Source organism: Salvia splendens, chromosome 10 (assembly GCF_004379255.2).
Source record: "Salvia splendens isolate huo1 chromosome 10, SspV2, whole genome shotgun sequence".
NCBI lineage: Eukaryota > Viridiplantae > Streptophyta > Magnoliopsida > Lamiales > Lamiaceae > Salvia > Salvia splendens.
The window spans coordinates 1,418,461-1,441,650 of NC_056041.1; the positions used below are offsets into that span (position 1 = coordinate 1,418,461).

A 23,190-nucleotide genomic window follows, 5' to 3' on the forward strand; every position below is an offset into this window, starting at 1 on the left:
TTAAGCCCAGTTACAAACACACACACACAAACGCACATATGCACACACAAGAAAAATATTTAGCAAAAATATTTCTAAATAAATATTTTTTTAGTAGAATCAACATATGAATTATTCATATTTCATTTTATTTCATTCATATAATTCATATATCATTTGTAGTTACCAAGCATAGGAACTGAATCAATCAAAGAATAACAATATCATTCAATACTTATTAATGCCAAGAAGCCCCTTAGTACTTAATAATATATTGCTTCAAAATAAAAAAATGATAGTATAATGTAGTCAATATGATTAAATAAGAAAATCCGTTTAATATAGAAAACATCAAAACTGATATAATCCACTGGCCATGAGAAGATTCAAGTTCAAGATTCAAGGTGGTTCTTGATGGTCCATTGGCCTTGAGATTCTTCGGGTTCGATAACGACCACTCCGCCGTTCGACAATCCCAACGCGAATTGCTCCGGTTTATGTGGATGAGCCGCAACAACAAGCGGATCCACGTAACAGCTACATTCCCACAACAAACGAGAGTTAAACATTGATCAAGATTCTTGAATGGTGCTAGGAAGTTGTCCCGAGTTACCTTAGATGGGGTGGAAGGTACGAAGACGGATCTATCTCAATTCGTGGGGCGAGGTCTGCTGCACCGAGTATCAAGAGAATCCCATCTCTCATGGCAGCATACACCACCCGGCTATCACAAGAGTAGGTCGCGTGGGATATTCGCGTGCAGAAGTTGGCGATAGTCCACTGAATTTTTATGAAGCAAATCATCATCTCGAGGTTTTTATGTATGTATATGAAGACACAAGATGAAAACGAAGACGAAGATTCAGTATATAGGTATAGAAAACCTGCTTCACACGTCGTAGTGTTGCAGTTTCATATATGGCAAGCTGAGTCTCGTGCACTGCCAGAAAGTGCTGCTGATCATTGTCCAGTTCAACGTTCGTCTCTGACAAGTCCGATGCCATCCAGCCAACCGAGATCTGCAGCACCGTGCTTTTCTTCTTCTCCCATGTGATAGAGTCCCACAGCACAATCTGATGCAATAAAGCATTTCAAGAATACGCGCCTCTGTGCACGAGGAGGTGTAGAGAGGACTAACCTCAGTATCGACCCCACAAGATATGAGCACGTTTAGATTGGTCGAGAAAGCCAATCCGCTGATTCGTTTGGAATGCCCCTTGAGCTTGCTTATCCGCTGCAAAACCAAAGAAAATCAAGAAATGCACGTTTCTCGTGGTACTTGTAGAACGTTGGCGTGGGATGCAATACCTCATCAACGCGTATATTGTAGATGAGAATCGTGGAGTCATCCATGCCTATAGCTATTATGTTGTTGTCCGGTGGATAGAACAAGAGGCACGTTGCAGCAGGCGGTGATGGCATCACGTTCCTCATGTTCTGCAATTCACATCACAAGAGACGAACAAATATAAGCCGTTTAGAAACCATGCGCGTCTCAACTAGTAGTATTACCTTGAATCCCAGCAAGTTGTACAAACTAATCACCCTCCCCGACGAAGATATTAAATAAGAGTCATTCTTCGACAGCGAAAGGCACGGTGTGACCACATCCCCGCTCTTGTCAGGAAGGTCGTTGGTCATTAACAATCCGCTCCTCGGCTGCCATAACCGAGGGGCACATTTCATCGTTGCCTCGCCACTCTTCGCCCATCTCCACAGTAGATGAGTTCCGTCTTCTGCTAATGCGAGAATGCCATTACCTGTGTGCGTGTACACCAATCTCCGTATCTGCAGCCATCAAACATTACTAAATCACGAAAAATCAGTGATACGAGAGTGGCTTCTCTGTGAAACACACCAGATTAGTCTTGACTTCAGAAGTGAGTAGCATGGATTGGCAGCGAGAAACTTCAACGATTTTAGAAACGTTCGTTGCCTCCATATTGTTCGTAGTTTCTTCACGCCCTTTCGGTTCTGTAATCCACATTGGATCCAGAATCTCTCCTCCCTACAAATTTCAACAAAATCAGCAAAACGTGTTCATAGCAATTCTAAACGAAGAACACGAAGGCCACTTACCATAGTCCCGTTACCTCCTGCAACTCCTTGACATGGAAAAGGCGACGAACCTACAGAAAGCTGCGAACAATATACGAATGAGAACGAGCATTTAGAAGAGAAGTCGTTGCCACAAAACAAACTAACAAAGGATTCTGGTAGAAACTGACATTGCCGAAGGATTCTGTTACACATTTAGCAGAATCACCAAAATCGAAGGCGGCTTCTTTCAGAAAACGACGGCCAGAATCATTTGCCAAGATCTTGATTCGATTATCAACAGCAGAAACAGCCAATAGATTCCCTTTCTTACTGAAGCAAATATACGGGCTCGCCTAACAAGACAGCCCGGTTAAATCTTGCAGTAGCTTTAAAATGATTCAAGACATCAAAGTGTAAGAAACCTACTTGCAAACCACCATCAGCATCAATAACGGCTAACAGTTCGTCGCTGTCCATATCCCAGATTTTGATCAGATGCTCGTCTCCAGCAGCCAGAAACCGGTCGAGGCAGGTATTGAATTGAACCACAGTCGAAGAGCATTTGCTAAGTAACTGGTAATTCCTAACAATACTCCCTTCATTCTCATTCCATTCAACAAGGTAGGATTCTCCGTTTTCCTCCGTCCCACACAAAAACACCCTAAAAATTTAAACAAATCAGAGCATAGATACACAACTAATGTGGACAGACACGTTCTCCGGTCAATCATTCACCTTTTATTGCCACAAGCCATTCTCGTACGACAGGAACCGGGAGCACAATAAGCCACCCTCGATCCTTCATTATCGAATAACCATACTTTTATCTCACCACTTATGGAAATGGAAAACAGGAACTGTTTATTGCAAAAAGACGATAAGCATTAACACACTCGTTTGCACGAGTTAAAAAAGGTCAACGTAATAAGGAGTATACTCTCACATGGATATTTCTCTTCAAACCAGGGCATAGCGAGTACACGGGATCCTCGTGGCCTTCAAAGGTATACAGTTTAGCGCCACTTGCCGCACCCCAAACCTTAGAGAAACATTAAAAAAAATCAAAGATTGTTAAAGGTCAATCGTCATAATAGCTTTATAACCGCATAAATTACCTTAATCAACTTGTCATCACCACAGCTTATGACAACAAGTATTTTATTTGCTATAGAGAATGCTATATCATTCACACTGCCAATATGTGCGTCGATCTAGAGAGGAGAAAGTTAGATAAATAAGAGATGGTAACGCGTATATGTAACATAACACGTGGATGATTAGTAACAGAAGCTATACCTCCAATTTCTTCTCAAATGAATTGCCATTTTTATAATACAAATGTAGCTCGTTTTTCGAATATGCAACCCCTGTCATCGATAAACTTTGTTCTAAGTTAACCGTTTTGAGTAGCTCAAGGAAATATAATTTTCGAGCTTACCAAATAGAGAACCATCAAGGCTCCACAGTACACGAGTAACGGAGATGCTGTGATTTTTATCCATTTTGTCCTGATCACACACAATTTTGTTCACGGTCTATCTACTCAAGTGAGTAAGCCGAGATTAACGAGAGAAAAAAGATGATGTTTACCATAAACGACTTGACCACAAATTCTCTTCTGAACAGCTTCTTGTAAGCAGCAACGTCCCAGATTTCCACATCTCCGGATAATTTCCCGACTACAAGAATAGATTCAGCAGCAGCACGAGTGATTAGAACGTAACATTTCGGGAAAAATTACCAAATTTAAGTTGTCAACCTAATAACAGAGCCTCATGAACAGGGTGAAAATCCATGCTAGTCATGGACGAGCCTATATCCAAAACCCGTTCGACCGTGCTAGGAAATTCGATAGGAGGTTCATTTCGAGAAGCTTGACAACGGGTGGAAATAACCGCCTGCGAGACCTCCTCCTGCATTCATTGTTCAAACGATATGAGGACTGCATGAATCAATATGTAGCATAATTACAAGGTACCTCGTTTATATGTTCCGTTGACTCAACATCGACATAGAGCCTACCCTCCCCAGCTAAAGCTGCAGTTACCAAATTTGTTGTATAAATATAGGTCTAAATCTGATGCAGATACATGAAAGTGAACAAGGGAAAAAAATACATGAAGAAATTTTAGAAGTTTGAGGTGGGGCATTTATAAAGGAAATTAAAAAAATAAAAAAATTAATCAACAAATTAGTATAAGTGAAATATATTGAGGTGGGGCAATTGCCCCTTATTACCACCAAGTGGATCCGCCCCTGAAAGTGAATCAAATACAACGAGAGGACCTTGGTCGGATAGAGCTTCATGGTTCCTGATTGTAACGAGGGAATCAGTTGACGAGTCTCTCTCTCGAGGCCATTCAACTGCAACAGGTGAGGGCGGCTGCAGAAGAATTCAATCAAAAAGTCTAATAGAGAAACGACACGCCTTTCTCTACGAAGAAAGTAATAATCTTACCAACGAGCTCAGTTGAGCCTGCATATTATCGGATCCAGGACACTTATGATCCGTAAAGAGGGTGTCGATGTGCGGTTGCCAGTGAGGACGTGAGCATAGCACATGCTGCCAGTTCAAACTGCATATTGTAACATTATAACCACTTCACCCCAGATGGACACATATTTAACACGAAAAAATGTGGAATTACCCACCTCTGGTTAACCAAACGCCTCAACCTCGACTTTTTTATTTGAGGAAACCTAGTTTTTCCTTGGAGAAGGGGGTTTGCCTCGATGATAGACCGAAGATCACCTAGGAGGCCTTTTCTGGCAGTTAACGTGTCTCCATAAAGGGCGAGCGAATCATTTTCCCTGTTATGTTACCAAATAAGAGTACCAACCTTTATAGAAATTCTTTATGATATGATTTTGTATTTATTCCATTCCTAATTATACCTCAAGTCATCTAGTGCCAAGAGCTGAGCCATTTCTTTGTATAATTCTTCGTTTGACTGTGCAAACACCTTGAGATCCTTCTTAAGGATGTCTAAGGCGGTATGAAACTCGTGCCTGTCGAAACATATGCAAATGAGTTAGAAACAAGCCAACATTTCGAGAAAAACATCATAGTCTAGCTTACTTATCCAAGGCCTCAAGATACTTTTGCTTCCTAATCTCAAAATATATCTTGGTGGAGTATTTGTTGTCTTCAGCGACCGTGAAGCTCGAGAGATATTTCTCCGCCTCGTCCCAGTTCCCATCCAGCACCAGCTCCTCGAAATACTTCATATTGAAGAAATAGCCCGATTCTTGTTCAAGCCTATTACAAAAGGTATACACATGGGATACGAATCTGGAAAAACAAGTGGAACGACACGAGCCCAACGTAACAACTCACATGTGTGCGGTCTTCTTAAGATTCTCCTCATCACAGAATTGCATGATCAAGAACATTAGGTCTTTGCTGAGAGACGACATTGCTGGCAGCTGTCACCTAACCTATAAATTAAGCAATAATTTCACAATCAAAAGATTAATTTGCCAAATTAGAACTAATCAACTTGCCAAAAATGTGTTGCATCAACATATCAATATAATTTATTCTTCTCCTCTCATCAAACTAAGGTAATGATCAGGCTCAAGAACACACACAAACACACAGTTCATAAGCACATAGAGTCAAATTTAAGCACATTTTTGTGTCCTAAATCATAAAGGAAAGACCCAGAAAACAAATCAAAATATGGACCTTAATTTCTTCAAATCATACATCATATTAATATGAATGTCAATAAACAAAAGGGAACACAGTCCAAAAGGAACCAAAATGATAAGGCTCAAGAACACACACACACAGTCCATAAGCACATATAGTGAAATTTAAGCATACTTTTGTAGCCTAATTCATAAAAAGGAAAGACCACAAAACAAATTAACATATGGACCTAAATTTCTTGAAATCAGACAAATGTATACATCAGACAAAGGGAACATAGTCCAAAAAAGGCACAAAATGATAATAAAACAAAAACACACAAAGCCCATAAGCACATATAGTCAGATTCAGGCACATTTTTGCATTCTAATTCATAGAGGAAAGACCCAAAAAACAAATTAAAAAATAAAAAACATGGACCTTAATTTCTTGAAATCAGAAAAGTTGGGAATTCAACTATTTTGAAATAGTTTCTCATCAAATCTATGCCAAAATCAAGAAAAACCCTAGTATCAAATGAAACAAAAATGATGGAATGACTCTTATCAAGGCAAAGATTCCATCTTTTCTTACTCAAAAACAGTCCATAGAAATGGAAAATCAAACAAGCTGGAAAGTGAGAAAAAAAAAAGCAGTGAGATGCTTACTTTTTGATTGGAAGAAAAAGCAAAGCAACTAATAAGCTCTCTCACTCTAAAAAAACACATAGTGTCTGTGTCAGAGTCAGAGTTATTTATTTGAACTTGGGTGATAAGTACGTCTGCTTATCAGATAAGTTTCGAGGAAAAACGACGAAAAAAAATCTGTTGAATCGGAATGTTTGTTGGATTCTCCAATAATTCATTTTTTCACAATTGTTTTTAAAAAATGGGTGCATTTGTACTTCAATTTCCAAAATTTCATTTTGAAACACGTAAATGTATTTTAACCACATTCCCTATTATTTTAATTTAATTTCATAAATAAATGTTGGAATGTAAAATCACTTTATGTATTTACTACATATTGGAATTTTAATATGAATTGGACTAAATGTACTATGTGTCTTTAATTTTAGAACATTAGTGGCAATAAATGTACATTAATAAATGTATATATAATTGGATTTTAAAGTTTAAAATCAATTCATTATTATTTAATTTAATTTAAAATAAAAGATTAATACAGTATACATATTACATTGAGACTTTCAAATTAAATATTTGATGTTTAAGCAACTTTTTTCCGTTTGATATCTTTATAATTATCTCATAATAAAAGTATAAATTATGTGTAAATTTATCATAAATCTTCAAATCAAACCTTTTCTAGTGACATTTTTCAAGACATATTAAGAGCATAATATAATTAATATAGATAATGTGTACATGTATTTTATGTATATTATCTTTTTTTCAATTGTAGTATATTCGAATGCATTAACCATGGAGTGTAAAAATAAGGTAAAATGCTAATATAACATACGCGATCCACATATAGTATGTAATGTGCATTGAGGTTGTTGGGCTTATTATACAACTCTAACTTTTGCAGTGTGGATACATCTATCACTTTCTAGTCACTTCTAATCCTTCTCTCTCAATGATACATTATAATGAAAATAATAATAAAATGAAATTAAAATAAATGACTTTGGTTGGTAAAGATATACTGCATGATGATTCTGAATTTTATGGGACGAAAATGAAAAATACACATATTTTTATAGGACAAAAGGGAATATTAGTTACCATTATTATACTTTTAAAGATATCACTAATCATATTCTGAAAAATATGCATATATTTCATCCGCCCCATAAAATATGGCAAAGCATATGTCAAGAAAATTAAGACAAAATTAGTAAAGTAAAAGAAAGTAGTAGTTAAAGTTGTGCTAGTAGATAGTGAAACCTACGTTATTAAATTGATATAAATTTTCAAAATGGAATGCACATATTTTTGTGAGACGGACGAAAATAGAAAATGCATTTTATGAGATGGAGGGAATACTATTAAGTTTGAAAACGACCAATCCTTTTCAAATTAAGTTTTAAAATGTATAATATAATTAATATATTAATAACTAATAATCCTTCTGTCAATGAAAAATAGACTTATGGATAAACGATACGAGTTTTAATGAGAATTGATAAAGTAAGACAGAGAAAACGTGAATACATGTGAATAAAATATGAGAGAATATTAAAAATATGGTTAAAATATAGAAAGAAACCTTTTATTTTTGAATAGAGACAGTTTTTGGTGGCAAAAAAAATGACCACAAAATACCTATGCATATACATCAATTTATAACTATTCCTAAATATTAATTGATTTATATATGAGTTTATTCACTATAATTGACGTCGAAAATGGAAATTTTAATTTAATTACTTGAATCTTCCGAAAAGAAAAAAGTAAAGAAATCTAAACCCTGGTTAATCGACCCCCTCCCTTCATATTCATAAAACCCCCAAATTGGAAATAAATTAATTGAGTTAGGGTTTTAGATCTCAGTCGTGTATAAATTCACACGCATCTACATCTACTCTTCCTACTTCCATTGATTTCTGCCAAATTACGTTAGGGTTTACATGGAGGCTCAAACTGCGGCTGCGTTCCTCGCTCAGAGCCTCTCCACCTTCGCGATTGAGGCTCTCCTCCTTCAAATTTCCACCGCTCTGCTCTCCACGGTACAGTTCTTCCTTTGCTTGATCCAAATTCTGTTCTTTTAGCGCGGTTGTTGAAGCTTATGTGCTCGTGCGTCTCTCAATTTTTGCTGTGATTTTTCGGCGGTTCCGTTTTAGTATTGTGTAATTAATGGTGATGTGGTTGTAGATGTGCCAAAAATATGAGTATCGAAGACTGTTTTTGTCATTTGTTGGTTTCGAATCCATTCGGTTTTTGTTGAATTTCGTTCGTATTTAATGATTATGTTACTAATTGGATTTTCAGATAATGTTTATTGATTGATGAGCTTTGTGGTTGAGTTGGTTTGTGTTGATTGTTTTTGTAGATAGGAGCTCTTGCAAACGCAGCTGAATCAACAGTGCTAGATAGGTGAGATATCTAGTCTCATTTCTAAAATGTTCTTCAGTTTGTAGTTTATTTAGTTAGGCATTGATGGTAGCATTTGTTGTTTGAAGGCTTTTGATGACTGAGCTCGGCATGAAGAAGCAGCCAGAGAATCAAGAAGCCAGTGAAGACGATGATGATGATGATGAAGACGATGATGAGGATGATGAAGGTGGAGACGAGGAGGATGAAGATGCAGGAGGGGACGAGGAAGGGGAGGACCAAGGTGGTGATGAGGAAGATCCGGAGGACATTCCCGCTGCAAATGGTGATGGTGCTGGAAGTGGGGACAATGAGGAAGAAGACGATGATGACGAGGATGAAGATGATGATGATGGGGACGAGGATGAGGAAGAGGAGGAAGAAGAAGAAGAGGAAGAGGAGGAGACTCCAGAACCACCTACTAAAAGGAGGAAATGAGCCTAGATATATGATCAATCATCTTGTCTCTGTGTTTTTTAGTTTTGAATTTTGCATAGGATGTAATTTTTTTATATCAATGCTTTCACTATCTTTTCTTTGTTTCTTAGTGTTATTACTTAGATAATAAATTGATGATTTGATATGGGCTTTCAATGATGCCAAACATGCCTTAATTTTAGAAAGATGGGTTTTTTTTTATATTATGAATATAATATTAAGTTTTATTTATTTTACTTTGTGGGATTGGATTATGATTAGTAATAAGAGTATTAAGACTATTTTCAACAAGTAATTACTTCCTTCGTTTCAAGTCAATTAATGCGTTTTGTAATAAATAGGAGAGATTAAAATAGTGGATTTTGGTAACATAAATGACTAATATATATACTAACTGCTAAACCATATGCTTGAACCGTTGGCAATTTCGTATATTATAGGGTGAACATACTGTTTTGATTCAGTTTTAACCAAAACCAAATTTGATCGGAATGAACCAAAAAATCGACTTTTTTTTTTAATTTTAAACCCAATACATAAATCCCAACTTTATTCCTACTAGCTTTAAATTGAAGGACCTTGCACCCCAACTGTTCGATCTATTTCCTCTGAGAAACCCCCAAGAATGTATAGACTGCAAAAGGCATTTGCGATGAACAGAACGAGAGAATCCACCATTTCATCATTCTACACAAGGATTCAAATCATGTACAAAACAACTGCAGGTAGAAAGCCAAAGAAGAAGATATACCACAGAGTGCAAGAACTCGACAGAGTCATGGATCTTCACAAGAAGCCCTCTCTCATATCTTTCAGCTCAAATCCATCATTCAATCCCAGAAAACAGCCTCCCTTCTGCTCAGAGATCTCGAGAAAGAAGTTGGCTTCGTGCATAAATGGACTTACATGGCCGTGATCGAGAGATACCCCACCATTTTTCGTGTATTCGGTGGTCAGGGGTCGCCTCCCGCGGTAACATTGACTGAAAAAGCTAAAAAGATTGTGTTTTTAGAGTCGGAGGCGAGGGCGGTGATGGAGCCCATTTTGGTTAGGAATTTGAGGAAGCTGTTGATGCTTTCAGTTGATTGTAGACTCCCCTTAAAAACCATTGATTTGATCTCTGATAAGTTGGGATTGCCTGATGATTTCAAGGACTGTGTGATTCTGAAATACCCCGTGTTTTTCAGATTGGATGAGATGAATGGGAGGGAGTTTCTACATTTGGAGAATTGGGATTCTTCGCTAGCGGTAACTGCTCGCGAGGAGAGGCTGTCGTCTCAAGAACTCATCTTCAATACGAAACGCTTTAGGAGAAGAGATTGACTTCTGCTCAGTTGGGCGCCTTCCACTCAGAATACCGGCTGCCTTCTAGACTCCTGCTCTGCTTGATCAAACATCACGGCGTGTTTTATGTTACCAACAAGGTGTGAAGAGCACTGTGATTCTCAAGGAGGCTTATGACGGGAAAACATTGGTTCATAAGTGTCCTTGATTGAGTATAGAGATAAATTCATGGCTCTTATAGGGAGGAACGAGTGCAGTTCGTGCAACGAGGTATCATCTTCTTCTTTGACTTGATTAAAACTTTGCTCTTGGGATTTTCTGGTGTGATCATCTTCATATGCTAGAAAACTCCTGCTTCATTTGTTCAAGTTTTTTCTTTTGAAGATTGAGTTTTATTTTAAAGATTTCACAGACCTGATATGAATTGCAACCATTTTTTCTAAGATTTCATGATCACGTCATTGTAAGAGAGTTTGGATACTTTTTCCTATCTGTAGAAAAGATAAAATCGTGAAAAAACAGAGATGAATTTTGTGATTTAATTTCTTGATCAAATTAGCATTTCATATATTGATGGTGGAAACACAGAAGAGTTATTCAAATGATGAACCATTATTTCTGCAAATCAAGATTACAATGTGGTAACTTAGTTTTCAAATGATGAAAGGCTAAAATTTGTTGAAATGCAGTGATCAACAAAGAGATTTGGTGGAGTAAGGGAAGAAGAAGGTGGGTCGATCCCAAGCATAAGTGAATCTAACATCAGCTCGTGGAAGAATAGGGCGCCCTCGATTTATCAAGCAGTAGTCGCCTTTCGTCTGGAAAATGGACCGGTCAACAGGCTTAACTGTCTGAAAACCACGACAAGTTACTATTATGTTCGACTGTGAGCAGTTGCAGTTGTTGACAACTTGCACGTCCCACTCGGGCAACCCTCAATTCATCCTCCCGCTCCTCACTGTCCCGACCACAATGTCGTTCGGTCCGCATTTACCGAATGCTGCAGTAACAGAAATCATATTAGCATTTTTTTGAAAATTGAACTAACCTTGAATGTGTGAAACCATAGTTTTGTCACTTTTGTTTCTGGTTTTTATTCTCTTTTTGTTTGGATGAGTTTCATTTACCTGTTGAGATGAAACACAGAATAGAAAACACTGCAATTGCAAGCCTCATTGATGCCAACATTGTGAAGAAGGTATGTATTTCTGTGGACTATCACATGGTGTGATCATGAATATATAGTGTTTTTTTTTACATTTATTGTACATTATTAGTACTTGATTGCAAGAATTTTTATAGCAAGAAATTTACACATATACTATGATGAGAATTTAGTGCACATGTGTTTCAAATTGAAAACGTGGTTAAGCCTCATCCTCATGGAATTTCCGAAGTCACATTAGATTCGATTTCACCCAAATTAGACCCCGTAAGAAAATTGAGATTTTTTTTAATATTCTTGTTTTTTTACGACTGATTTTTAAAATTGCGGATGAATCAGAATTTGACGGATAAATTGTTCTCTAACTTTTCCCATACATTATTTCTGCAAATCAAGATTACAATATGGTAAGTGAGTTACAATTCTTGAAAAGCTGTGATCAACAAAGAGGTTTGGTGGAGAAAGGGAGTAGGAAGAAGGGTGGATCCCAAGCATAAGAGAATTTGACATCAGCCCACGGAAGAAGAGGGCGCCCTCCATTCACGGAGCAGTGGTCGCCATTCCTCTGGAAAATCGAGCGATCAACAGGCTTAACTGTCTGAAAACCACGGCAAGTTAGTACTATGTTCGACTGTGAGCAGTTACAGTTGTTCGCAACTTGCACGTTCCACTCCGGCTTCCCTCCTATCTGCCTCCCGCTCCTCACTGTCCCGATCACAAGGTCGTTCACTCCACATTTACCAAATGCTGCAGCAACACAGAGCATATATACATGAACATTTTAGTGATGAAAATTGAACTAATCTTGAATGTGATTTATGTGGGAAATAGTTTTGTCACTGTTTCTGGTTTTTAAACTCTTGTGTTTGAATGAGCTTCATTTCTCAAAATGGATCAGTCCAGCAACTAAATTCCGTAAACGTTTATATTTACGGAATTCAGTTGTTCGATTGACACATTTTCAAAATTTTGCCTTCATTACTGTGGAGATGAAACACATAATGGAAAGCACTGCAATTGCAAGCCTCATTGAAGTGACTATGTTGTTTTGTTGGACTATTACATGGTGAAAACTTGAACTTATAGCTTTTTTTACAAATATTATGACTTATTGTAAATTGCTTGATTGCAAGAATGTTGAGAATTTTGCTTTTTAAGAATTCTATCCTATTTTACAAATATTATGACTTATATTATTTAATACTTATATACTCCTACATATTATGAGGAGGAGGCAATAAAATCATGATATTATGCATTTTTATTAAAATGGACCATTGAACTAATTTATCCTTATTAGTTGCACCTGCATGCAATATTCCAATGATATACGTACTACTATAGACTATAAATTTGTAATAAATCTATATAAGCTCAATATTTTTTTGCTACAACGTAAAATAATTGGATTTTCCTCTATTATTCTTCATAAATCAAAAACTATTTGCCATTTCACGACATCTATAATTTAATGTCTCATTTAATTTTTTTTATTTTAGGTTAATGATAATCAAATATAAAAGTGAGATTCACGTTCCATTAAACTTTTTTTCTATACATTTATTTTTATATTTATTAAAATTCGCATCCAGTCAAAGTGAAACTTTAAATCGTAGATGAAGAAAGTATATTATATTAGTATTTAGTAGTACAAGAGCACATATGTAGGGATTTCATCATCCAGCCAGTTAAATTTCAATCCCACCTCCATGATATGAAAACATTAATTTTCTTAAAATAAATAGATGCAACCTGGAAAAAGTTGGTATCATTATCAATTATTATGATGAAGAAAAATTGTTTCAGCACCTAACTACAATCTAAATGTGACAATGCAATGATAGGAACAACCTCTCAATCTTAGATAAATTTAAATGGTCTTGATTAGATAAAGCCAATTAAAAACAACAAAATGTCAATTAAGAACAAACCTTTCAAGATAATGAACCTCCAACTCTTTTTCTACCTGGCCAAAAATATTTGTTTCTTTTGTTGGCATATACTGAAATTTGGTAGAAAATAAAATAACATCAGCACCTAGATTTTAAGGTCATATCTGAATCTCATGGCTTAGTATAACTAAATTAGCAATTATTAAGGAACAAGATGTGTTTATTAATCACTCTAATAATGATTGTAAGACAGACTAATCCTTCATAGTCTACTATTGTGAATATAAAATGAATAAGTTGATTGATCTTTTTTTTACTTTGATGACTTTACATCTCTCTATATTTCATTTACGTCTCATCGTCCTAGTGCCCTGCGCTCCTAACAACACCGTTTCAATAAAATAATGATATTTCTAATCTTATCAACATTCTTCTTCTAATTTGTTTAGATTAAATTATGTAGATCATAATGAACATAGTACTAACTAAAACTTGATAATCTTCCAAACAATTTCTTTCATTGTACTACACTAAACCATGGCATGTCTGTTAACTTCACCAAAACATTGAACTTGTAATGTCAGCAACAAAAGCAGTTTTGCCATCTCACTTCCTTTATCCAAAAACAGCTTTTTCATTTGAATTATTCTCAAGAAAGTGACCCTTCAACCTCTCTCTCTCTCTCTCTCTCTCTCTCTCTCTCTCTCTCTCTCTCTCTCTCTCTCTCTCTCTCTCTCTCTCTCTCTCTCTTCATATATACACAAACTTGAATGGCTTATTCAGACACACTGTTATCTGAGATGGCTTTTGCAATGAAGATTCTGGGGCTAACGCTGTGGTGGCTCTACATAACCAGCCAAGGCGCAACGAGGGCCGTCTCTCAGAGCGCCAACGGAACAGTGCATATCGATGGATCGTCTCCCATTGGAGTCACGGACGAAGACTTCATCTGTGCTACAATGGACTGGTGGCCGCCTACGAAATGCGACTACGGCACCTGCAGCTGGGGAACTGCTTCCCTTCTCAATCTGGTTAGTTCTACTTTCTAAATTTCCTTTTTCTCATACTATTAAGATCAAACATTCACTAGTTTTAGGCTTCTCAAAACTCGGAGAAAAGAGGAAGATTCTGATATAAGTTAAAAATCTTCCATCTTTTATAGGATTTGAGCAACAAGATTCTGCTGAATACTATCAAAGGTATAAACTGCATGAGTTCGAAGTTTGGTCAGTTCCACGATGTTTGAAAACAGAATATTAAATCACGAGTTTCAAATTTTCTCAATTGTCTCATACATGTACAAAAAGAAAAATTTGGTGATGCTCAAAATAATGTTTAATTAAACATAAGAAAAAATAAAGAAAAATACGGATACTTAAACATCATTTGAGCATCACCAAAGACGTCATTTTGTACACGTACGGGACAACCGAGAAAAAATTGAAATTTTGTGGTTTAATATTGCATTTTCAAACCTTGTGAGACTGGCCAAAATTTGACTAAACTTCATGATTTAAATGACTACTATCCCTATATAAAAGCATTCGAACTAAAAATAATACTCTGATTTCAGCCTTTTCTCCTCTGAAAATCAGACTTGGAGGAACTCTGCAAGACAAACTAAGATACCAAACATCAGATGATACTACTCCATGCACTCAGTTTATCAAGAATAGCTCTGAGATGTTCGGATTTGGTCCCGGTTGCTTGGCCCTATCGCGATGGGACGAGCTCAACACCTTTTTCGGAAAAGCAGGGTATGTCGTTCATCAAATGCTGACGAATCTTGTGAACGACAGAAACTTGTGTTCAGACCCTTATAGTGTCTTTTCTTGCACTGCAGAGCTAAGATTATATTCGGTCTGAACGCGCTGACTGGCCGGACTATTGGACCTGGCGGCGTGTGCACGGGAGCTTGGGACCCCACCAACGCAGAATCTCTAATGAGACACACTGTTAACAGTGGCTACACCATCCATGGATGGGAGCTTGGTAATAAATTCTTGATCTGCATTTTATCTCCTTAAAATCGGACACAAGACTAACAACCCGAACAATTAATTTGTGTCAGGAAACGAACTGAGTGGCAACGGCATTGGAGCAAGCGTTGCAGCCGAACAATACTCGGCTGATGTGATCACACTTGGCAAGAAAGTGCAGGAGATCTATAAGGGCTTCGACACCAAGCCCTTGGTTCTTGGGCCGGGCGGCTTCTTTGACGGAACGTGGTTCGCAAGATTTGTCAAGGGAGCGGCCGGGTCACTTCAAGTTGTCACGCACCACATTTACAATCTTGGGCCAGGTACAATGAGGGCGCCCGTTTAGTTAGTTTCCTCAACCGGGGCGATCTTTATACTTTTTGTTTGGTGTGAACTAGGAGTGGACGAGCATTTGATTGAAAAGATACTCGACCCTTCGTATCTTGATGGCGAAGCGCAGACTTTTAAGGATCTTCAGAGTATCGTGAAGAGCTCGGGAAGTGGAGCTGTTGCTTGGGTTGGTGAAGCTGGAGGGGCTTATAACAGTGGCAGAAATCTCGTGACAAATGCATTTGTGTTTAGTTTCTGGTAAAATTCTTACTATTTGAAGTGTTTGAAATGAAATGAAGTTTAAATATAACCATTTACTGTGAAAAAGGTATCTGGATCAGCTAGGGATGTCTGCTGCCTATGATTCCAAAACATACTGCAGACAGTCATTCGTTGGCGGGAACTACGGTCTGATCGATACGAACACTTACGTCCCTAACCCCGATTACTACAGGTGGTCCACTGTCTCATTGTTATGATTCTGATTAATGACTCACTTTTCGAGTATGTGCAGTGCACTACTTTGGCATCGTCTCATGGGAAGACGGGTTGTGTCGACAAGTTTCAACGGGGCGAGCAAGATGCGTGCGTACGCTCATTGTTCCAAGAACAGGGTAAGTGGGAAACCAGACGCTCGATCCTCTATTCAAGAAGGGTCCTGAATAGAAGGTGCAACGTCGTTTTGAAATAGAAGATCTCATCCGAGTAAAAACCCTAAACTCACACTGTGTTTTTGCAGAATGGAATCACACTGCTACTGATCAATCTAGACAACACCACTACAGTTCAAGTTGGGGTTTCAGTCGAGAAACTGACGCTGGAGCAGGCTGTTCGACTAACACGCAAGACACAATTCTCGGGTGGATACAGAGAAGAAGAGGAAGAGACCGGAAACGAGATGTCGAGGGACGAATACCATCTAACTGCAAAAGATGGAGATTTGCATAGCAGAACAATGCTTCTAAATGGGGAAATACTGCAACTGAATTCTTCAGGCCAAATACCTCCATTAAACCCGAGAAGAGTAGACGTTTTACAACCGATAACAGTTGCTCCCTACTCTATACTATTTGCTCAGATACCTATTAGCCTCCCCGCCTGCAAATAAAGCATAGCGCCCTACCAAGATTCATAATACACGACTAGTTTCTACGAAGCAATATAGATTTCGAATGTAATCTGTATCAATAAGTAAATGTAGTTTCCAACAGAGTAATAATAAAATTTGCTGGAGAATCAAAATTCCAGTTTACCACTAATCACGGTTACCTGGAACGAAGTTGTTTCAAGAATTGGTGACTATCGAAACGTAAAATTTTCCAAAACGGATGCTCGAACTATTGGTCTTGCAATGCCAGAGGCAGAGCAGGTCTCCAAGTTGTGCCTTCTGGGCTGTCCATGAGTGCAATGCCTGCACTAGCCAATTCTTTTCGAATTGCATCGGATTTTTCGTATTCTTTATTTTTTCTCGCAGCATTCCTTTCTTCGATCTTGTGCATAACATGATCTTCTGTCAACTTTGCACGCCTCAGAGCGTAATCCTTCAGCTGCTTCAACGCCTTCATGTAAACCGCAAGACAAGTTATTAGGAAATCTCGAGATGATCACACGATCAACAACACATTATTAACTCACGCATTCATCAAAGTTCATTTGTTTTACCTCGGAATAGCTATTTGGCAAAAGCCCCAAAACAGCAAGAATATCCCTAACCGTCTTCTCTAAAGCAGCAAGTGACTCGACTCTGAGTTGTTGCTTCTTTCCCTGCACGAATCACCTAAGATCGTATTAGGAAAAAGATGTTCAGAAATCATATTACAACTCGGAGAGGAAAAAACTATTGGGACTGGAACATGTAAAGTACCTTTCGGGTATGCAAAAGATCATTCATGGTTTTCAATGGTTCAGAAATTGCAGCCAATGCTACAGAAGTATGTAGATCATCTGTCATTGATATCGAACATTCATCCCGAAATTTGTTGATGCAAGTTGCAACTTCTGCTGGAATCGAATCCTTCAAACTAGCTTCATCATGCTGGGCCGTGATACTCTCACTATCATGTAATGCCTGCATCCATAAACTTTCACATCAACGAGAATACGACCTAAAAAAACCTAAATGATAGTACAAAACAGTTGTCACGTCTAATCCCGAGCTGAATGCTTGCTGCGTTTTACCTGATAGATATAGTAAACACGGTCTGATGCAGTTTCAAGCAGTAACTCCGAGTAATTAATAGGGGAACGATAGTGAGTTCCCAAAAGGAAATGCCTCAGAGCCAGTGGATGATAAAGTTCGAGTACCTGAACCCGACTACTAAAGTTAGAAGCAATAAAAACTTATCAAATGTATGCAAACTGTTGGAGAAAAGATCCTTTGTCCTCGTACCTTTCTAATGGTGAAAAAGTTGCCAAGAGATTTCGACATCTTCTCAGAATCGATGGTCACAAATCCATTATGGATCCAATAACTTACATTGCTTTCACGGCAGGCGGCACAGCTTTGAGCAATCTCATTCTCGTGATGGGGAAATACAAGATCCATTCCACCACCATGTATGTCGAAAGAATAACCTAAATAAGCAGCACTCATAGCACTGCACTCGATATGCCATCCCGGCCTTCCCGGACCCCATGGACTCTCCCAGAAAGGTTCTCCCTCCTTTGCTGCCTGTGAAATAAGCAAATGACGAATTTCAAGAGCAAAACATCTAGAGAACGTATAACACAGAACACTTCGATAAAATGGATTTTCACCTTCCATAAAGCAAAGTCAGCTGTGTTTCTCTTCCTAGAGTCCACTGTAACTCGTTGACCAGCCCTGTTATCTTCCAGTTTACGTCCAGATAGTCTTCCATACTCGGGGAATTTGTCTATGGAGAAGTACACATCACCCTCAACTGCGTATGCACATCCATTATCCAGTATCTATCACAGGGAAGAAACAGAACGTCAGCTCATGAATGTCACAGAAGAAGGAAGACAAATGAATGGTCGGACAAGTATACCTGTCTGATCATAGCAATAATTTGCGGTATGTGATCAGAGACACGAGGCTCCACGGAAGGAGGAAGGCAGTTCAGATACGTCATGTCAAGATGAAATTCCTCACAAAATCTTCTGCTCAAGCTAATCGGATCTTCACCCAATTCATTTGCTCTGGCAATAATCTACAGAATTCGAAAATGGGGAATCCTGTCATAAAATTCGTAACAAGTAGACGATATTTATAAGTAACAGCCTTAACATTCTCACAACAACTTAACAAACAAAACTCCTCCAGTAGCCAACATACAAAAGACTTCAAGACTACATCTTCAGATGTTCCAAATCAATTTGCAAGTAATAAATAGTATGTTTAACAAACTCACCTTGTCATCAACATCGGTGAAATTGCGAACGTAGTTAACCTCATATCCCAAATGCTTAAGGTATCTGCCTAATTTCAAAATAAAGGTCAGAGCTTTTCCCTCTTTACATAACATATATATGTTCACAAAAGATAATCCATTTTCAAACACAAACATCAAGAGCTCAAATGACTCTGCAACAATAATATTTATGAGACAGAGATAGAGGCTTAATTTCAATATAAAAATCAAACTTTTCCATCTCTACATAACATACATAACTTTTCCCTATCAACAGCCCAATAGCTCAGCATATAATACTAGAGAGATATAGAGAGGGTGGGTGAATTCTGCCTAAATTCAAAATCAAGGTCAGAGCTTTCCCTCTTTACACAAAAGATAATCCCATTTCTACCACAAACATCAGCAGCTTATATGATTGTACAGATATCCCTAATTTCAGATAACAAATATGTTAACAAAATACAATCCATTTAACCTAAAACATCAAGAGAGATAGAAAGAGACCTGTAGAGCACATCAAAAGCAACATATACACGGGCGTGGCCAATGTGGCTGAGATCATAGGCGGTGACGCCGCAAACGTACATTCCTACTTTGCCTTCCACCTTAGGCTTAAACAACTCTCTTTGCTTGCTCATCGTGTTGTACAGCCAAAGCTCTTTCTTTACTTCCCGCAATTTATTTTGCTCACAGCAGGTCGTCAAAGACTCAAACTTTGCAGCAGAGAAAGTGCTACGAAAGCGGAATTTGGTCCTCGAATTGAAAGAGAGAGGAAACAAGGGTTTGTACCATCTCAATATCGTTGCCATCTCTCTATCTCTCGGATGGATTCAGAAAAGTGTGTAGCTGCTTGTACGAAAAGAGAGTGTGAGATTCAAACTTGCAATATAGTATAAAGCTTATCCACAATTTGTTAACCACTTATATAGGCCAAGATTGAATTTAAAGCCCACGCAGAATTTCTACATATTTTGAGAAAGCAATTGGTGAAGCTGAGATTACTCAGATTTCATTGGAGAAGAAAAGGTTTGGACCAAGATTGAATTTTTCGAACACCCAAGTTGTCAAATTACGCAATTGTTGAAGGTAAAAATTGGTCTTTTTTAGGGTTGTAAAGAAATGGTCTTGAGAATTGAGATTTTGAGTTAGAAGGCACGAGTTTGATCTACTTACCGTAATTGAAATCAGAATACATATTTGAGGAAATTAAATCTGAAATTTTAATATTATAACTGAATTTGGAATACAAAATGGCTCTAATTACCGGAAATTGAATAGGAAGTTTTCTTCTACTATATATTTTGAGTTGTGCGTGTATTGTATTGTGTCTAAATATGTAGATATTGTTTTGTATTAAATGAAGATAGGAAATAGCACTATATTTATACTCCCATTTATCTCTATCTTACTTTATCAATTTTACATTAGAACCTATGCCAAATCAAATGTTCATACTTTTCAAGGATAGAGAACTAACATTTTAAATGTACAGAAGAATGAATCAGCATAACCAATAATGTACTCGCTAATTTCTTCATTGCTTTAGACGTGCGGCAAACTCTGTCAAATCATATCCTCCAACACCAAATCTGAAGAATAACAATTTAAATAGGTTGCTCATTCCTCACCATAATATATAGTGAGATAGATGAGTGTCAGTGATGGACTGGAAGCAAGAGAATGGCTAAAATAATTGTAAGGACATACTTGACAAATAATACCACATCAAAATTTGGACAAACACAGCCCTCTTGACTCTGATTAAATCCAACTACTCAAAGCTATCATCCTTCACCCTCTATGAGAGGAAGTTTTCTCAAGTGTCTACCAGCACAAAATAAAGAAAAACAATTAATCACATATCTTTGCAATTGTATAGTCAACTGATATCAGTAAGCAGTTAGAAAATACCACGTGATAGTTTTTCTGTAGGATTTCTTTACAGCAGCAGCTCCAAATGAAGCAGTCTCATTATCTGTAAATAAATCAATGTCATTTCAGCAAGCTCTCCACTAACACTTCTTACACTACCCTTTATTTCTCTCTTACTTTACCAATTATACATTGCCGAATCAAATGCTCATACTTTTCAGGGATGGAGGGAGTAAGTAGTATAATGAAGTAACTCAAGGGTAATAAGTAGAACAAAATTGTTGAGAAACAAAGAGAAATACGATCTTGGGCCATAGATACCAATTAAACAACCTAAATAAGCAAATAAATCAATGTCATTTCAGCAAGCAAAGAAATTAATGTAACTTCAGTTGTTAAGTTGAACTCGCCACTCAGTCCTCTCCAAAATTATATCTTGGCGACGATGATTAGGACCAAAAAGTAGAGTTTGTTTGTCGGGACCCACAAAGGTAAACTCCGAAGAATCAGGATGAAGCCACAGATGTTTAATTTGGCGAGCACATCTTTTTCCTAGAGGCCCTTGTAGATCAAGACCACAGCTTTGCGGAAGCATAAGCGATTCAAGGTGGGGACATCCATCCAGAATAGCTTCTAGTCCATCAACTTTCATCTCCCTTACAAAAAGCCGGAGATGGCGCAGATTAGGCATGGTTTTCGTAATTATTTGAGCAAACTGTGCAAAATCCAGATAGTCATACCAACAGGCATATGTAAATGACTTTAACATGGGACAAGAGACGCCGATGGTTTCAAACTGTGGGAGCTTGAGCAACTGGTTCACGAAAAGGTGCAACTCTTCCAATTGTGGGAAATTATGTAGATCTCTGGTGAAAAAGGTTGTTTCCAACTCTGATAGTGTAAGGCGTCGAAGCTGACTTGCTCTGGCATATAAAAATAATAGGTAAAAAACACGAATATTTAAGGGTGAGTTTGTTTGGTAGGGAAGATAATATCGTACCGTTGGGCGACATGGCTTAGCACGGCACAGCAATAAACACGAGAATAAACAGTATAAAGCTTTAGCTCGACCAATTGTGCCTGGCCACGCCTAGCTGCGGCACGGACAACGTACTCAAACTGGAAAGGCGTGCAGCGTCGATGATCCACAGAAACCACACGCCACAAGGCGGGATTTTTGCAGGCTCTCCACCACGTAGTGCACACCTTCTCCACACTCTTCAGTATCTCTTCACTAGACAACCTTTGCAGGATATTCTCCATCAAATCCTCGGGCAATTCCGTCCATGCTGGAATTGGAGCTTCGGATTCACTCAACATCCTCGATTCGATTCTTATTAGGGTTCAATGTTAGACCGTCGGTTTCTCAAATGTATGCTGAAATTGAAATCTCTGATTAAAAAGAAACTACTCCTATTTCTAAATATCAAATACTGTAGTTTTACGATTTCAACTTTCAAATTTATCAAACAAGAAATTCAAATTTTTACCCGAATCGGAGGCTGCAATTTTCCGACCTTAGAATTCGCCTTCGCCTATTTTTAACTGCAGAGGTTGAATTGAATGGCTAGACTTCAAAACACATACTTTATAATAACAAAAAAAAAAACTTTTCTTTTTTATCTTTCCTTAAAATTAGAAATTTTATAAGAATTTAAGGAAATTTATTAAAAAAGCTTTTTCCTTTTTTATCTATTCCTTAAAATTAGAAATTTTATAAGTATTTTAGGAAATTTACTTCTTTGCACTAACAAATTTTTTTTCCCCTCTCTTTTTTCCAATTTTGCATTAAGAACTCAGGCTTTTTCAAAAAAATTTTATTTTTAAGGTACAGAGGGAGTATTAATGTTAATATATATATATACAGATTTTATGTAGGGTGTGGCGAAAGTATTTTTGAGATAAATAATTTGATTTTACGATGAAATCCGAATGTGGTGAGACTATTCAATGATGTTGTAACTGGGCTCAAGTAGTTGGACACATTCTTTTGATCAAAGTTGGACTTTTGAGCATCCGCAATAGCGAATGAAGCACGCCCTATCCATAGGCTAGTGGCTCGGGTGTCGCACTTTTGATATTCGTGTGTCACTTTTGAGTCTCTCTCTACTCTTATTTCTATTGAAGATAAATGAAATATGTTC

At 37.6% G+C, this 23,190-nt stretch overlaps 5 protein-coding genes and 1 pseudogene across 13 annotated transcripts; 3 read left to right on the plus strand and 3 right to left on the minus strand.

Annotated features, from left to right (window-relative positions):
• Positions 1-235: 235 nt before the first annotated feature.
• On the minus strand, positions 236-6,363 carry LOC121752098 (topless-related protein 1-like). Of its 2 annotated transcripts, none has more exons than XM_042146983.1 (25): positions 6,322-6,363; positions 5,357-5,457; positions 5,099-5,278; positions 4,915-5,028; positions 4,672-4,830; positions 4,478-4,595; positions 4,258-4,402; positions 3,998-4,056; positions 3,779-3,932; positions 3,610-3,698; positions 3,458-3,527; positions 3,316-3,386; positions 3,135-3,230; positions 2,963-3,058; positions 2,755-2,876; positions 2,446-2,680; positions 2,208-2,372; positions 2,059-2,118; positions 1,838-1,987; positions 1,492-1,767; positions 1,288-1,416; positions 1,118-1,213; positions 864-1,052; positions 593-759; positions 236-516 (listed from the first exon to the last, which is right to left on the minus strand). In XM_042146983.1, exons 2-25 carry the CDS (start codon positions 5,434-5,436, stop codon positions 372-374), a joined length of 3,165 nt encoding a protein of 1,054 aa, XP_042002917.1. In that variant the 5' UTR covers positions 5,437-5,457; positions 6,322-6,363; the 3' UTR covers positions 236-371. The 2 variants fall into 2 exon arrangements, with proteins under 2 accessions (XP_042002917.1, XP_042002918.1); XM_042146984.1 differs by lacking the exon at positions 6,322-6,363 and adding an exon at positions 6,095-6,247.
• A 1,761-nt stretch (positions 6,364-8,124) lies between these two features.
• Positions 8,125-9,295, plus strand: LOC121752911 (nucleolin-like). The gene is made up of 3 exons (XM_042148012.1): positions 8,125-8,348; positions 8,672-8,715; positions 8,802-9,295. Exons 1-3 carry the CDS (start codon positions 8,250-8,252, stop codon positions 9,148-9,150), a joined length of 492 nt encoding a protein of 163 aa, XP_042003946.1. The 5' UTR covers positions 8,125-8,249; the 3' UTR covers positions 9,151-9,295.
• Positions 9,296-9,578: 283 nt separating this feature from the next.
• Positions 9,579-10,728, plus strand: LOC121751762 (annotated as a pseudogene).
• Positions 10,729-12,056: 1,328 nt separating this feature from the next.
• LOC121752910 (cysteine--tRNA ligase, chloroplastic/mitochondrial-like) lies at positions 12,057-22,597 on the minus strand. Of its 8 annotated transcripts, XR_006040322.1 has the most exons (17): positions 22,537-22,597; positions 22,047-22,423; positions 21,787-21,969; positions 21,534-21,702; positions 21,086-21,149; positions 20,652-20,998; positions 19,679-20,020; positions 19,172-19,235; positions 18,809-18,970; positions 18,558-18,728; positions 18,190-18,471; positions 17,979-18,104; positions 17,665-17,868; positions 17,463-17,564; positions 17,070-17,359; positions 13,531-13,601; positions 12,057-12,346 (listed from the first exon to the last, which is right to left on the minus strand). XR_006040322.1 is itself a non-coding variant. In XM_042148007.1 (16 exons), the coding sequence occupies exons 8-16, from the start codon at positions 19,981-19,983 to the stop codon at positions 17,138-17,140; spliced, it is 1,638 nt and encodes a 545-aa protein (XP_042003941.1). In that variant the 5' UTR covers positions 19,984-20,020; positions 20,652-20,763; positions 20,882-20,998; positions 21,086-21,149; positions 21,534-21,702; positions 21,787-21,969; positions 22,047-22,423; positions 22,537-22,597; the 3' UTR covers positions 16,947-17,137. The 8 variants fall into 8 exon arrangements, 6 of the variants coding, with proteins under 6 accessions (XP_042003941.1, XP_042003942.1, XP_042003940.1 ...); XR_006040323.1 differs by lacking the exon at positions 13,531-13,601; XM_042148007.1 differs by lacking the exons at positions 12,057-12,346; positions 13,531-13,601 and having other exon boundaries at positions 16,947-17,359; positions 20,652-20,763; positions 20,882-20,998.
• LOC121752909 (heparanase-like protein 3) lies at positions 14,234-17,059 on the plus strand. Its single transcript, XM_042148005.1, has 9 exons — positions 14,234-14,522; positions 14,654-14,690; positions 15,065-15,248; positions 15,335-15,483; positions 15,563-15,793; positions 15,869-16,058; positions 16,129-16,254; positions 16,315-16,414; positions 16,540-17,059. Exons 1-9 carry the CDS (start codon positions 14,262-14,264, stop codon positions 16,906-16,908), a joined length of 1,647 nt encoding a protein of 548 aa, XP_042003939.1. The 5' UTR covers positions 14,234-14,261; the 3' UTR covers positions 16,909-17,059.
• LOC121751763 (putative F-box/LRR-repeat protein 23) lies at positions 21,435-22,366 on the minus strand. The gene is made up of 2 exons (XM_042146554.1): positions 22,047-22,366; positions 21,435-21,969 (listed from the first exon to the last, which is right to left on the minus strand). Exons 1-2 carry the CDS (start codon positions 22,364-22,366, stop codon positions 21,435-21,437), a joined length of 855 nt encoding a protein of 284 aa, XP_042002488.1.
• Positions 22,598-23,190: the final 593 nt, after the last annotated feature.